Genomic DNA, 19,636 nt, shown 5'->3' with positions numbered 1-19,636 from the left:
TCCATTCACATTCACTTATACAAACATTCATATATGTAGATACTCACATAGTCACATGCATGCGTGAGCACACACACACACTCATGCACAATCACACAACCATAAACATATATATGCACAGACAGGCTTGTCTGAAATTGACCTTGTAATTTCCAGACAATACCAGATACACCCCATCCCTGTAAGACTTTCATGCACATGTATACATCTTTTAGCTTCCACAAATACAATAGTAAGTCAATACAGAGCACTGCAGGTATTCAGTGGTACTCCATCTATTATTACATATCATACACAGTGTATCCATGCTGGAAGGCTTAATATCATATGGGCCCAGCATCAATGTTCCAGGTAGAACAAACCTGGGAGCTGTCAAAGTCCAAATAGTTTGGTGCATTATGTGATTATTTGCCTGGTGCAATAATGTTCAGTGCGGGCAATAGAAGTACCCATTATTCTGCAGTATTGGCTTGTGTAATAGAGACAATTGGCTTGAGTAATAGTGAAAATCATATAACATAAGAGTGTCTTGAAGAGACATGCTTTTGTCGTATAAAGCATAAAAAGTATCAATAACAGTTTCTGTATTTCTTATGAATATATAATACAGCTTGCCTGTTCAGAGTTATGATGATTATTATCAAACCACATGGAGTATAGGAATAGTGTGGAAGCATTTCCCAATCCCAAGCCTTTTGGCCATGTGTTGTGCCTTCCAGCACACTTTTAAATTACATATGCACTTATATAGATACATGTGTATATATGTATATATATTTGATTAACTTTCACACAGTTCCCATTGCCCAAATTCACTAACTAGGCTTTAGTTGGCTCAGGACTGTAGTAGAAGACATTTACCCAAGGTGTTATACAGTAGGACTGATCCCCAAACCATGTGGTTGCAAAACGAATTTTTGAAACAGCTATATCTGCACCATCAAAATAATATTTACTCAACCACAAAATTTTGTGGCATGAGTGGAAGAATTGCTGAAGATTTGTTAATTATTTTTTTTCATAAGATCTTTCCAAATTTGTACAAATATAGATGTTAGAAGTGAAGTGGCTGACTTAGGATATTAAGAGTCATGTATTATTTATTTCTATCCTATTTTGTTCTTTATATATCTATTTATCTAGCTGAAGAAAAGATACAAAGCATTATAAGAAGTAATATACAGTAGCAAATTCCAAATATCAGTTGAGCTTCCTTAATAAGCCATTGGTTAATATAGTCATTAATATATAAATATATAAATATGTATAGAACAATAGAAGACTTTTTACTTAATTATTAGGTTTATTTTCTTTATATGATTTAGTCAGAAGAGGCACAGCAGCATCAATGAGTCTTTCAGGACATCTGAGATAGGTGGGAGGAAGGGGAGAAGATGTTCTCAGATTGGAGACTGAGCTCAAATGTTTGTAACAGATTGGACCCACCCAGAGGCACTCATAGACCAGATAGTGGTGTTAAACTGGGTAACAGATTAGGTCAGCCAGACCAAAACAAGAAAAGTCTCTGACAAGCTTCACACAGTTTCTGTCTACTAAATTCCACTCACAAAATTTTGGTTGATCTGAAATTATGATAAAAACTACTTGACCAAAACGCTATGCAGTTAGTTTGAACACCAAACTTCTTAACCACACAGTCCTGCTTACAAAGATATTGTTGTATTTTGATGTGAAAATTATTTGAACCAACAACAGTCTATATGGTGTAATTGATTCACTCATTAAGTACTTTTACTTTGATCTTAATTTGAAAAATCTCAAAGCTTGAACCTTCAAAGCTGAGATAATTAACTGAATTTCTGTTGAAATACTTCCTACTTTTCTACATTTACATGCATTTTCTATGCTTGCATAGGAGAAGCAATTTTGTTATGGAGTAGTAGTTTTTGCAGTCAAATTACACTCTTACCATTGAGCATGTAGGTGTTATGTATTTTTTTCAGGGAAGTATATGGAGACAGTTGATATGAGGTGCAATTTGTTTTGTTAATGAAGTATACTGGAAAAGTTGTTTATGAGGCTTGTTTAAAAGTGTTACACTTCCTTTACTTCATAACTATTGTATGTGTGCAAGGTGTGTGTGTGTAAATCTGTATCAACTGGAGCACTGACACAGCATATATAAGATTAAAACTGTAACTAAGGTTACTAACATATTTTTAGTGATTGCCACAATATCTCAGCAACCAGGATTGAGTAAGTGGCTTTAAAGAAAAGTGAAACTAATTGATAGTTCACTCATTCTCACTCCCTGGCTGCTGAGAAGATTGGGTTAATTACGGAATGTATTTTGACCATAACCTTGTTTACACTTTTGATCTATATATATATATATATATATATATATATATATATATATATATATATATATATATATATATATATATGTATGTATGTATATATATATGTGTGTGTGTCTTGTTTCAGCCATTGGGCTGTGGCCATGCTGGGGCACCACTTTGATGGGTTTAGTTGAACAGTTGATTCCCAATACATAAATTTTTAAGCCTGATACTTATTTTATCTTTTTGGTGAACAGCTGTTATACTGACATAAACAAACCAACACCAGTTGCCAAGTGGTGAAGAGTGACAAACACAGATACACACACACACATGCATGCGTGCGCGCGCACACACACACACACACACACATACACATATATATAATGGGTTTCCACACAGTTTGACCAAATGTACACATTGTAAAATAATGAGGATTCTTTATTCTTATGGCGTATGTGGTGACTCTTCTGATGCTGATACCACAATAAAATGCAGTAATTACACACTGTAGAAACTGAGCCCAAAAGAAATTGTAAGATCAATATGTACTCCACCAATTTATATACGAGAGTAGTGTTACCTAATAAGAAATGACTCAAGTTCTGACAACCGATCCAACATAAGTAACCATGGAATGTAGGTGATGATGATGATGGTGGTGACAACAGTTGTTGTGATGATACATATCATCATCATTTAATGTCTGTCTTCCATACTGGCATGGGTTGGACAGTTTGACAGGAGGTGGCAAGCCTGGGAACTAGACCAAGCTCCAGTGTCTGCTTTGGCATGGTGTTTACAGCTAGATGGCCTTCCTAACACTAACCACTTTAGAAAGTGTACTGGGTGCTTTTTATCTGGCACCAGCATAGTCTGATTTGACATGGTTTTATGGCTGGATGCCTTTCCTAATGCCAACCACTTGACAGAGTTAACTGGGTGCTTTTTATGTGGCAGCAACACCAACATGGTCACTTCATAACTTGCAAGACAAAGACCCCTCGAGAGGGAAGTGGTATTGAGGGAGGCATATATATATATATATATATAGTTGAAATTTACAGAAAAACAAAAGATGAAGACAGGTGTATGAACAACAAGCAGGTGTTTTAGTTTGATGCTTGGGAAAGTGAGAAAGTTCTTTACATTTCAAGCCTATGCTCTTCAACAGAAAGGAATAAGAGAAAATAAACAGAGAGAGAATTAAAAAAAACGGTGGATTTAGTGATACACACACAGTGTTCAGGCTAAATTTGACAGTTTGCATAAAAAGAAAAGAAATCACAGAATTCCATCCAAAAATTAAAATATTTTAAAAAATCAAAAAATATCCACCAGATTATGGTTCAGCAATAACAGTTTATTCAGAGTAGCCAGGCTCAATTTTCACCATGGCCTTAAGACAGCTCCAGAACCGACACATGTGTTCCTCACTGTGACCCTGGGAAGATCTTCAAGCACCTCCTTGATCTTTGTCACTGGCTCAGCCTTGAGTTGCAGGCAGAGTGACTGGTCTCTTTTGTAACCATGCCCCACACATAGTCATCCATGGGATTACAATCGAGGGAATTAGGAAGCCAGAAATTCAGGCTGGTGAAGTCATAGAAATTCTCCGACAACCACTTCTGACTCTTTCTGGAGGTATGGCAAGGAGTTGAATCCTGCTGCCACACATACAACCTTCCAACAGCAACCCTCTCCAGCCTGGGATTGACTAATCTCCACCAGCTTTGCAAAACTGTCTTAATGGATCCAAAGGCCCTGTTCAAAGATGTGGGGCAGCATACCCTAAGACCATCACAATATTCAGATTGTTCCCAATCCTCCATGTCAGCTAACATTTTCTTAACTACAACTTTAATCTTTATGCTCTTCAATGTGGTTGACTGTTCATCAATATATTAAGCTATTCCTGTAAAAAGGAAACAAAAAAATCTTCAAATATAGCCTGAACACCCTATATACACACACGCATGTGCACATATAAATATATGATGGGTGTGTGTGTATACACCAGCATTATAATTAAAGGAGACACCTTAAAGAGAAGTAATTACAGAGGTATCAAATTGCTGGACCAGGTCATGAAAGTTAGAGAAAGAGTTAGACCTCAACTAATCAGGAAGAGAATTAGCCTAGCTGAGATGTAGTTTTGTGATATAGAGAAGCACTACTGCTGCTTTTTTTCTAGAAAGGCAACTTCAGGAGAATTTAGCCAAAAGTAAGCCACTGCGTTTGTTGGCTCAGAGAAAGCATTTGACACTAAATGTGGATGGAACCTATGGAAGAGGGAAACAAGGAAGACAGGGAATAAAGTAGTGGAGACCAATCTCAGGATGTTGAACCTCATGGAAGAGATGACAAAGGACCAAGATGATTGGTGATTTACTGTGCTCAAGAAGACCTGACCATCTGTGCAAAAATTAGGTTCTTGAAAGCATATCATTTTGTCTACACATTCAAGTCATCCCCACCACTCATCTTCTCAGTATCTATCCCCCATCATTCAACTAACTCTACCTCAGCTGTTATAATAATTATATGACAGCAGAGTTGCATCATACCCTTTTGCACTTCAGTTTCCCCTCTACTTGGAATTACCTCCCCATGTCATCCACCTCACATTTTCAGTATCATCCCATAACACTATTGAACTAATATCAGCCATCAGTGCCCCTCTCCACACTCATGTAGACAGATATTGAGTTGCCAGTGTTTCAGTATTGTGAAGAAGGTGCTTGGGATGCAATGGAGTTGATTGAAATGTTTGGGTATTTGATGGCAGGGCAGTAACTATTTGTGTTTGAGATACACATATAAATAACAGATTCTAAATTGTTCAAAGATTTCTACATAAAGATGCCTTCACATGCATACAGGCATAGAAGTTTGTTGACTTATGTGTCATTCTTAATCTAGTGTGATACAAATAAATTAATTTTTGGTCTAAGTATTTTATTTTCTGTTTAAATGGAATTCAATTTTCTCTTCCGAAATTGAGTGTTATTATTTTTTTAACTATTGTCATTAGGATTCCCCAAGTGAAGAGTCACCCGAGGAAGAGGAGGAAATATCTGAGGAAATGGATAGTTATACAAAAGTGAAAGAAACTTTAAAACATTTGCAAACAATTACAGAAACAGGTATGTTTATTACAGTTTGCCATCAATTCTAAGAAAGTTTTTAGTATTTTTCTTGCCTGAGTTCTAATCAGTTCAAAAGTTTTTTATCTTTTTGTAGTTCCCATATTGTTTTTCTATATCTCACATATAGCTTTTGTTTGTCCATGTATTTTTAAGATGTATTTGTTATTTTCATTAATTGTAAGGTGGAAATAACAATAGAAAATTTGATGTGGTAATTAGTTATAGTCAAAGTTCAAATTCAGCCAGAAATCTTTCCTTGTTTACCCTAGAAATCCGGTATGTGTGTATCTCTATGAATGTCCCACCACTAAACTAGTTAATGTTTAATCTAAATTGTAAATATTGGTTGGAGTAGGGGCCACAGTTCTAGGAAGGTAAGACTAAGTAAGATGCTTAGTTTTGTTTCTAGAAAGTAAGATATCATGACTGTTTAACCACAACAAGTATGAAAAGCATGTAAGTTGTGACTGTGGTATAAAGAAAAGGTATTGAAAGGCAAAACAGTTTATCATAGCTGACAGTAAAATTAATTTCTGAGAGAATATACTAAAATGTTAATGACTTTTTCTTGTTATTCAAAGTACAGAAATAATATGTGGTATATCTCATTTATAATAATTCTTAAACCTGAAGGTTTTTTTTTTTTTTTTTGCTTTTGAAGAGAAGGTTAATTACTTTAATACAATTTATTAAAGTATTAATTGGAGAATATAATAAGATTGGATTTTCTAGTTAGTTTTATTTTCAAGCATGTCACAATGATTTCACATATTAAAGAAAAAGAAAAAAAGAAAAACTAATTTGTTAGAATGTGTATAGCATTGAATGAAACCTAGCATATTACTGATAACAAAATTTTACTTTTATATTTTAGTGTTTGGTTAGTAAATAAGTACAACCCATTGAAAAATAAATTTTCAGGTTATCTATCATTATTAATGAAAATATCATCGGAGAAATAATTCATATAGTGAAAGAGAGTACAATGGGCAATGCTTGAAATGACAAGGTTTACTTTATAAAAAAGCTTTCTACATATACAAGGTACTTTCAGAAAGTACCCAACTTTATTTTTTCCCACCAAAACTAATACCATATAAGCAAAATCCTTTGGGTGGGAGGTGATGCCACCCTTCTTACATATGTTAAAATTCTCATGCCAGTAAGCCACATAAGTTCCCAGCTGTTACACCTTGAGTACAGATGTATAGTTGCAAGATGACCAAACACATTCAGCAGAAACCATAAATCCATATCTCATCACCAGTGATGATGGTCTTCATGAAGTCTGAGAAATTTCCATGTGGACTTGCTTTTGCTGCTCTGCCCGCACTTTGGGGGTGAGTTCCAACAACACTCTCTACATGCACAAATCCTCTGTTTAAATGGAATACACTGATCTTGTACTTATTCCAACTTTGTGAGCAATTTCCTGGATTGTTACATGACTATTTTACCAAATCTGCTCAATCAGCTCCTCATTTTGGCCTGCCTGAGAGTACCACGCTCTCTACTGAGGTGCAGCCATGTTTGAAGTGATTGTACCACTCCTTGATCTGAGTTTTGCCCATGGCTTCATCATCAAAGGCCTGCTGAATCTTTTGGATGGTCTGAGCTCGAGTATCACCAAGCTTTTGACGAAACTTAATACAATATCTCTGCCTGATATGTTCGGTGAAAATGGAAATCCAACAAGCACACACTACACGTCAGTACTCTAGGTGTAGCCGCCAAGAATTGACACAGCTTACTGGCATGAAAATTTTCATACATGCGCTTGAAGAGTGACGTCACCTCCCAGCCAAGAGATTTTGCCCACGCAACATTAGCTTTGGCAGGAAAAAATAGAGTCAGATATTTTTTAAACACACCTCATATACTGTAGAATGTGACAGCCAGCAAGCTTTTGATTAAAATAAATAAGTTGGAGTTTTGTTCTGGTGATTTTCAAGTATTATTGATTGATGCTTAGGGTAACATCATTCTCAAAGTTACATCATACATTAGTAGCAAATGTCTTATGTGTATATTATCATCATCATTATCATTATGAAGGCAACAAGCTGGCAGAATCATTAGTGTGCTGGGCAAAATGCTTAGCAACATTTCGTCTGTCTTTATGTTCTGAGTTCAAATTCTGCCAAGGTCAGCTTTGCCTTTCATCCTTTTGGGGTCAATAAATTAAGTACCAGTGAAACATTGGGGTCAGTGTAATCAACTAGTCCCCTCCCTAAAAATTTCAGGCCTTGTACCCTTAGAAGAAAGGATGATTATTATTATTATTGCCTTTGCACAGCTTCTAACGCTGAAGATGTACTACGGTGTCAGCTGTTCACTGCCAGTGAACCAAGGTACCACCTCTTATTTTCAAGCACCTTCCGGAGTATTTGAGCGGTTTCAAGCAGTGCTGTTTTCTGCAAGTGCTCCACCCTTATTGCAGCCCCCATTTGTTCCATGTACTTCTCAAGATTTTTACTCACTGTTCCCAGGACTCTGACAATTATTGGTACTATTATCACCTTTTTCATCGATCACAACTGCTTAAGCTCCCAAGCTAACCTGCCATATCTATCGACTTTTCTTTCTTCCTTATCACATACCTTGTTGTCAGCTGGGCATGCTATTATTACTATTAATATCCAGCATAGTTTGTTTTCTTTCTCAATTAAGATTATGTCTGGCTTCCTATTCTCTATCTTATAATTGCACTGAATCTTAAAATCCCATAGAATCTTTGCATTGTTATTTTCAACGATGCCTTCAGGTTTGTGGTTGTACCAATTTTTGGCTCTGTCAAGTCCATACTTGTTGCAAAGTGTCCAATGGACAAGCCTTGCTATATTTGTCATAGCATCTCTTATATTCCTTCTGGGCTAGTGGTGTACATTGGCTGGTAATATGCCATATGGTTTCACCATTTTGTCCAAAGATTCTGCACTTATCACTTTCTGATGTGTTATCTATTCTGTATTTTATGTAGTTTGTTCTTAGTGCTTGCTCTTGGACAGCACAGATTAGAGCCTCTGTTTCTGGTTTTAAATCACTTTTAGTCATCCACAGCCATCTTTTTTCTCTGTCTGTCTTATCTTTAACATCCCTATGAAATTGTCTATGCATTCTTTTCTTTACCCGCATATTTTCAGTTTAATTCATTTTCAATTGCTTGTTCAGTGCTTTATCTTTGCAATCTTTCATCCTACACAAGCCTGACCTTCTTACTTCTAATAATAGCGGTTCTGTGGCATTTTTTACATCCCATGCTATGTTGTTTTCTTCTGCTCTAATGCTCTGTTCACATCCAATAAGTCCTGTTCCCCCCTCTTTTTATTGGTACATATCGTCTCTCTGTGTCACTTTTTGGGTGGCGTGTCCCATATCTAGTTAGTAACTTCCTTGTCTTTCTGTTTAAGCTGTTTAGTTCATCTACTGTCCATGCAATTACCCCTGCTCCATATCTAAGGAGTGAAACCGTCCAGATGTCGATTGCTTCAATCTTATTCCGTCCTTTTAATTTTGATTTGAGGATCAGTTTCAGTCTGTGCAAGTACTCCACCTTTTTTTCTGTCATTTCTTTCTCTATCAATTTATCCATTTCCAAAATCCCCAAGTACTTCTGGCCTGTCTCTTCTATCTGCTTCATAACCTCTCCCGATGGTATCGTTAGTCCATCCATACATTTGATTTTGCCTCTCTTCAAGACTAACACACCACACTTTCTCAGTCCGAACTCCATTCTGATATCAGCACTGAAAGAATACACTGTATCAACGAGGGAACTGACTTGGGCTTCATCTTTACCATAAAGTTTGAGGTCATCCATGAATAACAAATGGCGGCTTTTGAATACATACCCAGCTTTTGCATTCCTCAAAATCAGTGTTAGTGGTATCAAGCACAGTACAGATTATTATTATTATTATTATTATTATTATGTTTGAGCAATAACAATTTATACAGAGTAGCTAGGTTCAATTTCCACCATGGCCTCAAGACAACTCCAGAACCTGACACATGTCTTCCTCACTGTGCCCCTGGGAGGTTCTTCAAACACCTCAGTGTCTATATAAGTGCCAGTTGAACATTGGGGTCTTGTGCCAAAATTGAAACCATTATAATTTTTTTTCCTCCCTTCCTCGAAATACATTGTGTCATATAAGACTTATGTCACATGTACCCCACTCAGTTGAGAGGTCTTATTTTTTGAATACTTGGTGGCTTCACTACTGTTGGTGCCATAAAAAAGCATTCTGTACCTTCTGTAAAGTGAAATTTTGATTTACTGTCGAGTGATTTTTGGTCAACCCTGTATGTATGTGTGTGTGTACACACACACACACACACACACACACACACACACACACACACACACACAACAAGCTTTCACACAGTTTTTATCTACTAAATTCACTAAGTATTGGTTGACTGGGGTTAAAGTAGAGGACCTGCGCTGTAGGGCTGAACCCAAGAACATGAGACTGCAAACCAAGCTTCATAACCACACAGCCATGCCTTTGCCTAAGATAGTTTAATTTCATAAATTGAAGTGTTACACAGTACTTTCTTTCTGATTAATTTTATTTTAAATAGAGTATTTTTACATTATCATACTAATCCTTAGTACAAATTATGTTTAGATATTTATAAGTTTTGTGGTAAAACCTATCAGAGTTTGTATTTTACATTATCTTTTGGTCCTAAATTCTGTTTTGATGGAATAAAAGCTTTCAATAAATGGAGTATTTTGATAGGGAGGAGAGGATATCTTAGTCATTAACTATAAATTGTGCTAATCTGTCTTTAAAGTATTAATAGAATGACACAGTTTCTTTTATTGTTTACATGTGTTAACTATCTCACATTGTTTTTGTCTTTAGCTCAACAAATGGATTAGTGATGGGGATAATAAGAACTATGTACCTGCATTCATAATTAAGAGTCTGGCTTAATTTGTTGTCTTTTTATTAGTTTTTCAATCAGAAACTCCTAATTTATCCTAAATCATCATGCCTTTGTTAATGTTACAAGTATGCATTCTCATTAAAACAAATATCTCTTCAATATTATTGAGGCTATTAGTTTAAGTATAGATATAAATATTGAATAAAAATTAGTCAGGGTCATTTATAAAATTTTAAAATACCAAAGAAACAGAAAATTTATGAAATAATATTTGAGTTTAAAATATTGCTTCTGAGTTATGTCTGAATGTATTTCAGCAATGAGTATCTGTATTATCTTTCCACTTTTATGTCTTAGTGAATTGCTAATTTTTAAAACGTTTTTAGCAAGAAGAAAAAAGTTAAGATGAGCATTAAGAGAATAACATATGCATTCCATAGAGTCCACTATTGTCATGTGTTTAAAGATATGAAAACAGGAAAAGAAGCTGGTCCATCAAGTGTAGTTACTAAGATGCTGAATTCTGGCACTGTAGGACTCAAGCTAATCTTTCACATAGTCAATCAAGTAATTCAAAGAAGTTTTATACCAAATGAGTGGCATTTCAGTATAATCATCAATTTCTACAAGGACAAGGAGATATTTCAGAAAAAAGCAACTACAGAGATATCAAACTAATGGACAAGATTATGAAAGTAATGGAAAGAACTTTAATATAATTGATTAAGAACAAAATCACCTTAGATGAAATGCAATTTGAATTTGTACAAAGCTGGCAGTACTGCTGATGCATTTTTCATATGAAACAATTCCAAGAGGTATTTTCTGGCTAAAAATAAATCTCTCTGCCTTGCATTTGTTGATCTGGAGAAGGACTTTGATAAGATTCTACAATTTATAATCTGGTGGTCTTTAAGAAAACTAGGTATAGATGAATGGCTTGAGAGCAATGCAGGCCATGTACAGGAATGCAGTTAGTAAAGTGAGAGTTGACTAGAAATTTGGTGAGAAATTTAGCATGCAGGCAGGAACTCACCAAGTCTCAGTCCTCAGCCCTCTCCTATTTATTATAGCTCTCCAATCTATAACAAAGGAATTTAAGACTAGCTGTGTAGCTTCTATGTAGTTCCTATGAAAAAGTGGTCTAGTCCTTATAGCAGAGTCTGTGAAAGATCTACAGAAGAAATTTCAGACATGGAAGCATAACCCAGGATTAAGTGGCCTCAGAGTAAACTTTGCTAAGACTAATCGTCGTCGCCGTCGTTTAACGTCTGCTTTCCATGCTAGCATGGGTTGGACGATTTGACTGAGGATTGGTGAAACCAGATGGCTACACCAGGCTCCAATCTGATTTGGCAGAGTTTCTACAGTTGGATGCCCTTCCTAACGCCAACCACTCAGAGAGTGTAGTGGGTGCTTTTACGTGTCACCCGCACGAAGGCCAGTCAGGCGGTACTGGCAACGGCCACGCTCAAAATGGTGCATTTCATGTGCCACCCGCACAAAAAAAAAAAAAAAAAAAAGATTTCGTGTGTCGCCCGCACATGAGCCAGTCCAGGGGAACCAGCAATGATCTCGCTCGAAAATCCTACAACGGCCCCGCACAAGAGCCAGTCCAGGGGCACTGGCAACGGTCTCGCTCGAAAAATTTCATGTGTCGCCTGCACATAAGCCAGTCCAGGGGAACCAGCAACGATCTCACTCGAAAATCCTACAACGGCCCCGCACAAGAGCCAGTCCAGTGGCACTGGCAACGGTCTCGCTCGAAAAATTTCTTGTGTCACCCGCACAAGAGCCAGTCCAGGGGCACTGGCAACGATCTCACTCGAAAGATTTCATGTGTTGCCCGCACATGAGCCAGTCTAGGGGCACCGGCAACGATCTCGCTCGAAAGATTTCATGTGTCACCCGCACATGAGCCAGTCCAGGGGAACCAGCAACGATCTCGCTCGAAAATCCTACAACGGCCCCGCACAAGAGCCAGTCCAGGGGCACTGGCAACGGTCTCGGTCGAAAAATTTCTTGTGTCACCTGCACAAGAGCCAGTCCAGGGGCACTGGCAACGATCTCACTCGAAAGATTTCATGTGTTGCCTGCACATGAGCCAGTCCAGGAGAACCAGCAACGATCTCGCTCGAAAATCCTAGAAAAATATCCATTTCAGGTTCTTTGTAATATGCACTCGATCCAAAACCTTTTTTCTTAATAAGAGCCTGTAAAAACTAAAGTCCATATTGAAATCCATTTTAAATTGATGGGAAGATATAGCAAAAATGAGTACTTGGGACCAATTTACAAATCATTTTTTACATTGCTAATAATACAACACAGCTGGCTACTGTACAATTATGGTTTCTTGTCATATCTCTACCACCCACTAAGGATGTATCAATACTTTAGTATAAACCAGCAACATTGACAAAGACAAAAGCCAAACTTATTACTCACATGACTATACGTTCCTTTTTCCAAGTACATTAAATATTTTATGCAATGTAATGGATATTAATTTCTATTGTGAAATATTTTTATTGGTTCATTTGAGCCAGTGTACATTGCTTGGATAATGAGGCTGAAGTTACATAAAACATTAAGTTATATTAAATATGCAGTAGCCATGGCCTATGCCAGTGTCACATCACCAGCCCATTTAAGAGTACCCTTCAATCATTGGGCAATATACTGTGCTTGAGAAGACCTGTTGAGTCAAGTGAAATCATTGTTGTGGCCATTGCCAGTACCGCCTGACTGGCACCTGTACAGGTGGCATGTAAAAAGCACTATTCGAGCATGGTTGATGCCAGTCCCACCACACTGGCTCCTGTGCTGGTGACACATCAAAAGCACCATACAAGAGTGGTCAATACCAGTGCCACCTGACTGGTCCCATGCCTGTGGCATGTAAAAAGCCCCATTCGAGCATGGTCGTTGCCAGTGTCGACTGACTGGCTCCCATGCTGGTGGCACTTAAAAAGCACCATTCAAGCGAGGTCGATGCCAATGCCATCTAACTGGCTCCCATGCTGGTGGTACATGAAAAAAACCATTCAAGTGTGGTCAATGCTAGTACTGCCTGACGGTGGCATATAAAACGCATTCACTACACTGTCGGAGTGATTGGTGTTAAGCGCATGCTACTGTAGAAACTTTGCTGGATTCAGATTGGAGCCTGGTGCAGCCTCTCAGCATCCCAGTCCTCAGTCAAACCATCCAATGCATGCCAGCATGTAAAGCAGATGTCAAATGATGCTGAGTATGATTATAATAGCACCGTTTTTCTTTTTCATTTTCTGTTTTGTGCGTATATATATAATATATATGTATATATATATATATATGTGTGTGTGTGTGTGTGTGTGTATATATATATATATATATATATAATATATATTATGTATATAATATATATTATGTATATAATATATATTATATATATATAATATATATATATAATATATATATATATATAATATATATATATATATATATTATATATATATATATATTATATATAATATATATTATATATATAATATATATATATAATATATATTATATATATATAATATCTATTATATATATATATATATATATTTTATATAGACATATATATAGGACATCCAGCTGTAGAAACTCTACCAAATCAGATTGGAGCCTGGTGTAGCCATCTGGTTCACCAGTCCTCAGTCAAATCGTCCAACCCATGCTAGCATGGAAAGTGGACGTTAAACGATGATGATGATGATATATATATGTGTGTGTGTGTGTAGCTGTGTGGTAAGTAGCTTGCTTACCAACCACATGGTTCCGGGTTCAGTCCCACTGCGTGGTACCTTGGGCAAGTGTCTTCTACTATAGCCTTGGGCCAACCAAAGCCTTGTGAGTGGATTTGGTAGACAGAAACTGAAAGAAGCCTGTCGTATAATATATGTGTGTGTTTGTGTGTGTGTGTGTGTGAATGTTTGTGTGTCTGTGTTTGTCCCCCAATATCGCTTCACAATCGATGGAGCCTGGTGCAGCCGCTGGCTCTCCAGACCTCAGTCAAACTGTCCAACCCAGGCCAGCATGGAAAACGGACGTTAAACGATGAAGATGATGATGATGAGTGAGACAGAGATAAGTGTCTTGCTGTAGTTATATGGATACCACTTGGAAAGGAGAGGAGAGTAAGTTACAGACTAAGATAAGGGAAGTGTGTAGTCATATATACATTCTTTTCTACTCCAGGCACAAGGCCCGAAATTTTGGGGGAGGGGCCAGTCAATTAGATCGATCCCCAGTATGCAACTGGTACTTAATTTATCGATCCTGAAAGGATGAAAGACAAAGTCGACCTTGGTGGAATTTGAACTCAGAACGTAAAGACAGAAGAAATATGGCTAACCATTTCGCCTGGTGTGCTAATGTTTCTGCCAGCTCACTACCTAGTCATATATATATTTGGAACAGTTTCCTATAAATTCATAAGTTACCAAATTCCCTAGTGATTAATGCTATAAATCTTATTCTCCTAACAAACAACTTAAAAAGTACCTAAAGAAAACATTCCTTACAATAAATATTAACTATTGCAGAACCTTTTACAGCTACAGTCGACTACCATCATATACTCCCTTTCTTCCTCCTCCCCTGTGTCTATGATTCTTTCACTCTCACTTTGTGTGTTGCATTTCTTTACTCATTGGCTTCCAAAGAGCCTAATATATGCATTCATCCAGCACCTCTCTGTATCTCTCTTTTATTTCCTCTTCTTATCTCTTTATATGATGTACAGCACAAAGAAATCAACCAACCAACATATTGGTTATTATTTTATAGAGATAGAACATGCACACATACACACACACATACATACAATACATATACACACACATACACATATACAGTACATATACACATATATATGGTTGGGTAAACCAACTGCTTCTTTATTTTCTTCAACCAACTTGTCAAGTTTATCATGCTATTGTAGGTGTGTGTATGTGTGTGTAAAGCATGTGCCTTTTATTTGGCATCCATCAACTGTGTAACTTTTCTCATCTTTACCATCCTCCTATTGCTTGTCAATTTCAATGTTTCTCTATCAACTCGATGTTAAATCAATCTCTTTCTCTCTCTCCTTTGTACAATGTAAAATGTAACTGGAGAAATCAAGCAATCAACTAACATTTTTATCAGCTTATTATAATATAGAGATGACACTCATTTAATAACTGCTGAAGGTGTTAAAGTTAACAACTTTGTAATTATTCTGTCCAGGCTACTGAAACATTACCAAACTTTTAGATTACACATGTTGAGTTTGGTTAAATTTTTTTAAGCTTTTCTAATTATATCTTTCTATGTATTGAGCCTGAAATCCTGAAAATTAAGACTTTGAACTTGGAGTTTTAATGTTTGAGACAATTGCATTAGGGAATTGTAGACTTTAGTATTAATTTTTTTTATGCATTCACTTCAAGTTTTCTTTCATATAAGACGTGAATCTACAGACCGGAGGTAGTAGTTTCATTAATTTTCCATGAATAATATACAATACTCATAAATTTTAAATTGTTGTATCCCTGAGTTTTAGTTTCTAGCAAAAAAAAATGAATATTAACTCGATTTAGATGGAAAATATTAACATTGTAACAAACTATCAAAAACTGCACCTATGTTTATGTTGAAAAACAAAGTTATAAAATGATATTTGCTTAGATGATTATAGAACTTTGTTTAGCCTTAGGCCAATCAAAGCTTTGTGAGTGGATTTGGTGAATGGAAACTGAAGGAAGCTTGTTGTGTATGCCTTTGTATTTCTGTTTGTTCTCCAACACCACTTTACAACTGGTGTTCATGTGGTTACATTCCTGTAACTTAGCAGTTCAGCAAAAGAAACCAATAGAATAAGTACCAGACTTTAGAAAACAATAAGTACTGGGGTTGAATTATTTGACTAAAAAATTCTTTAATGTGGTGCCACAGTACAAGTAAAAGGTAAAAGATAGAAAATAGTTATTATATAATTGCTTTGTCAGAAATTGAGAATCTTAAATAATATGCAAAAAGAAGAAAATTATATAAAACAATAAATTAAATATGAATTCATGTGACCAAAAGAAAAATATTCTTGTATTTTTTTCAGAGATGAAAAGCATGTCAACGGCAGCTCTGAATGAGTTACTTGCCCAATTTGAGCTGACCATAAAAGAGCTATCAGAAACTCTAGTCACTGAACTAGCCTTACGTGATGAGCTTGAATATGACAAGGAACTCAAGAATCAGTTCATCTCTCTACTGCTGACTCTTCAGAAAAAAAGACGTGAAAACAATGTTGACAAAAAGAAGAAAAGAGTAAAAGTTAATAATGCATTGGCAGAAGGTGCTGGAACAGTAAGTATATATGAAATTTGTTTTAATGTTCCATACATTGCTTCCAGGGTAACTAGGGACATCATAGGACTTATCTGGACCACTTTCCAACACTTCACTTCTCTCTCTCTTATCATTGTTTACTTGAGCTGTCTCACCATCTTCAAATATATACATAAGGGACATCAGATCTACATGTATCCACTTGAGTAACAAAGGTATCATGGGACTTGATGAAATTTGGTTGCCATGAAAGGTTATTATAGATTGCAGTGAGTGTCTTGCTTTGAGCTGTGTATTTTCTATGAATGGATTAATACACCATTTGCAGCTTCTTTACAATAAAATATATAATGCATGTGTTTTGTCATTATTGGTTATTTTGTCACCTTTGTAGAATATTGTTTTAGGTTTCTATTGGGAAGAATTGTGTTTCAGTGTAGATAATGTAACACACTGAAAAGCATTTATATTTTTAATATAGCTTTAACCTTTTTGACAGAAACTTTTAAAGTAAAGAATTGCATTATCTCCTGGCTCTACAAGTTATAAAACTGTTCCAATATAATGTACTGCTATTATCCTCTATTCATTATACACAGCTAATGAAAATCTATCTTTTTGATTGATAAACTCTCTAAAATTCCCTGCCAATTGCCATATTATATTCTCTGTTCCTGTTATAACTGACTTACATGGGTATCATACTTCTACTTGCTAAAACTTTCTATCTGTTCCTTGCTGTCTCTTTAAACCCAATCCTAAACATAATTGTTCTAAGTTCTAAGGAATACCACTCTTTTTTCCTTATGCATTTTATAATGTACTCATCTCCATTCTCCAAACTCTATATCAACCACCAATCTCATTTATAGGCCCTTCCTCTCACTCTACTAATCAAAGTGGGACTGAATTTCTATTAATAAATCTCCTCCAGAGAGATTGTTTAGAACTTTATCTGCTTCTGTGAACAGAAAAATCTAATTCTTCCCCTCCAGAAATATTTAGATAAATTAAATGTTTGCAATGATAATATTTGTTTTATTCCTTAAACTTTATTTAATATAAATTTTAATTACTTAGTATCTTATAAATTTAGTTATCATAAATCCAATAAAACATTTTTCTTATGGGATTTTTCTATAAAGAGTGCATCAAACTATACATTTGATATTTTTTATCTTTGTCATGATGCTCAGTATAAAAGTTGTCATAGATGTTTTACTTTAACCTTTCAGTATAATATAAGGTACACATTTAAATGTTTCCTCTTCCTTTATTTTTCTTTTTTGCTGAAACCTGATCCGAGGGGATAATCTTGCTTATATTGGAATGAATTTTTGATTAGTTTTTTTTTTTTTTTTTTTTTTTTTTTTTCTTTTTCAAAATGATAAATTGCATAGATAAATTATGCCATAATTCATTTAGCAATACCCACTCTTGCACATATGATGCTTTCCTTCATTCTTTCCTAACATTCTGCACTGACTCCATGAAGAAACACCTTCAAAAACATCTTCAGTAGACTCGTGCCAATTTTATCCCCTTTTACAACTCAGAGACACATTTCACTATCATATCACAAAAGCATTATCATACTTTAGTCCCCCAGATGTAAACCACTTCAAATGCTAGGTCTCACCACCATTGAGGATCTCACCCAGTGAACATTCATCCTCAGCATAGTAAAAACTGCATCATAAAAACAAGGCCTTCTCTTCAAAGCCAGAAAATACTTCAACTTTCTACAAAGCTCAGGTGAGACCTCACATCTGAGACTCAGTTTCTGCTACACACACAAACACCCTAGATTACACCCAAAGAAAAACCACTTAATCATTATGATGTTATCAGCTAACATACTTCTACCTTTGGTCCATAGACATGTTGTCTATTCTCCCTGTCTTTTTTTACCACTACAATGGCTTTTACTCCATGTAGCTGGTCTTGTGTCACCTCTTCTCCATATTGTGTCAACCCTCCCGCACCCTGCACCAACCACTATACTCGGTCTTTCCTTTTGAGAATTTTGGCCCTCTAGAAATTGTCTTCTGCACATGTTTTTCCTGTAACCATTGATCTTACCAGTTCCAGGAAGGCTCTGAAGGTTATGGGCATAGACCCTTCCTGCAGACCTCTGAAGGCCATGAACGCTGACCCTTTCTCCAAGCCAAATCATTAGAAAATTTTTAATTTTTTAAAAATTGATAATAGGGAAATATTTTCCAAATTGTCAAGATCATTCAATTCTTTCTTACACAGTTACAAAACTCTTATTAAATAAAATGATTATTCTTTTTACAGTATCTAACTACAGTTATTCCTTATCACCCCTTCCTTGGACCACCGGCCTCTGAACAACTCCAAATTTACATTAAAAGTAAGTTATTGGTTTTTATTCCTGCATTTCTTTTCTTTGGAGCTTTTTTTTCTTAATCAGAAGAAATGCCATATACTTGCAATAATTGTCAGTACCTCACATGTTGAAGTATCAAATTCTGCTTGAAGAATTGGAAGTAATGTTTTCAAATTCTACTTAACATAATTTATCTAATTGGGAAATAGCTATATAAGTACTATAAAACATAACAAAAAAAACCTTTCCTTTCCTGATTTCTAGAAAATCATTTTCAAAGACTTATTTGTTAAAGTAAGATAACCACTACAAAGAAATGGCTATGTTTAGAAACAGAGCCAGGGTTATAGTTGAACAAACTTTAACATGTAAGACTTCAAATAGGAGAATGTAATGCTAGTTTACATTGTATACTTTACAGCTGTTGGTCAATTGATACAGTTAATAACCTCAAACTGTGTGAGTTTGGTTGATAGAAATTGTGTGGAAGCCTGTTGTGCATGTCTTTATGTCTGTCCTACCACCACCACCTATTGACAACTAATGTTAATTTGTTTACATCCTCATAACTTCAC

The 19,636-nt window shown here is 35.8% G+C and overlaps 1 protein-coding gene across 2 annotated transcripts in view; it reads left to right on the top strand.

Annotated features, from left to right (window-relative positions):
• LOC106873561 (fasciculation and elongation protein zeta-2) overlaps positions 1 to 19,636 on the top strand; it is a 72,735-nt gene that overhangs the window by 40,099 nt on the left and 13,000 nt on the right. For both annotated transcript variants that reach the window (XM_014920987.3, XM_052968869.2), the window contains exons 4-6: positions 5,338 to 5,449; positions 16,479 to 16,726; positions 19,010 to 19,085. In XM_014920987.3, coding sequence (XP_014776473.1) covers positions 5,338 to 5,449; positions 16,479 to 16,726; positions 19,010 to 19,085 — 436 coding nt within the window. The remainder of the gene's footprint in view (positions 1 to 5,337; positions 5,450 to 16,478; positions 16,727 to 19,009; positions 19,086 to 19,636) is intronic.

The sequence above is a fragment of the Octopus bimaculoides genome, chromosome 6, assembly GCF_046866305.1.
Source record: "Octopus bimaculoides isolate indiv1 chromosome 6, ASM4686630v1, whole genome shotgun sequence".
Lineage (NCBI taxonomy): Eukaryota > Metazoa > Mollusca > Cephalopoda > Octopoda > Octopodidae > Octopus > Octopus bimaculoides.
This window is presented reverse-complemented; position numbering and strand designations above follow the sequence as displayed.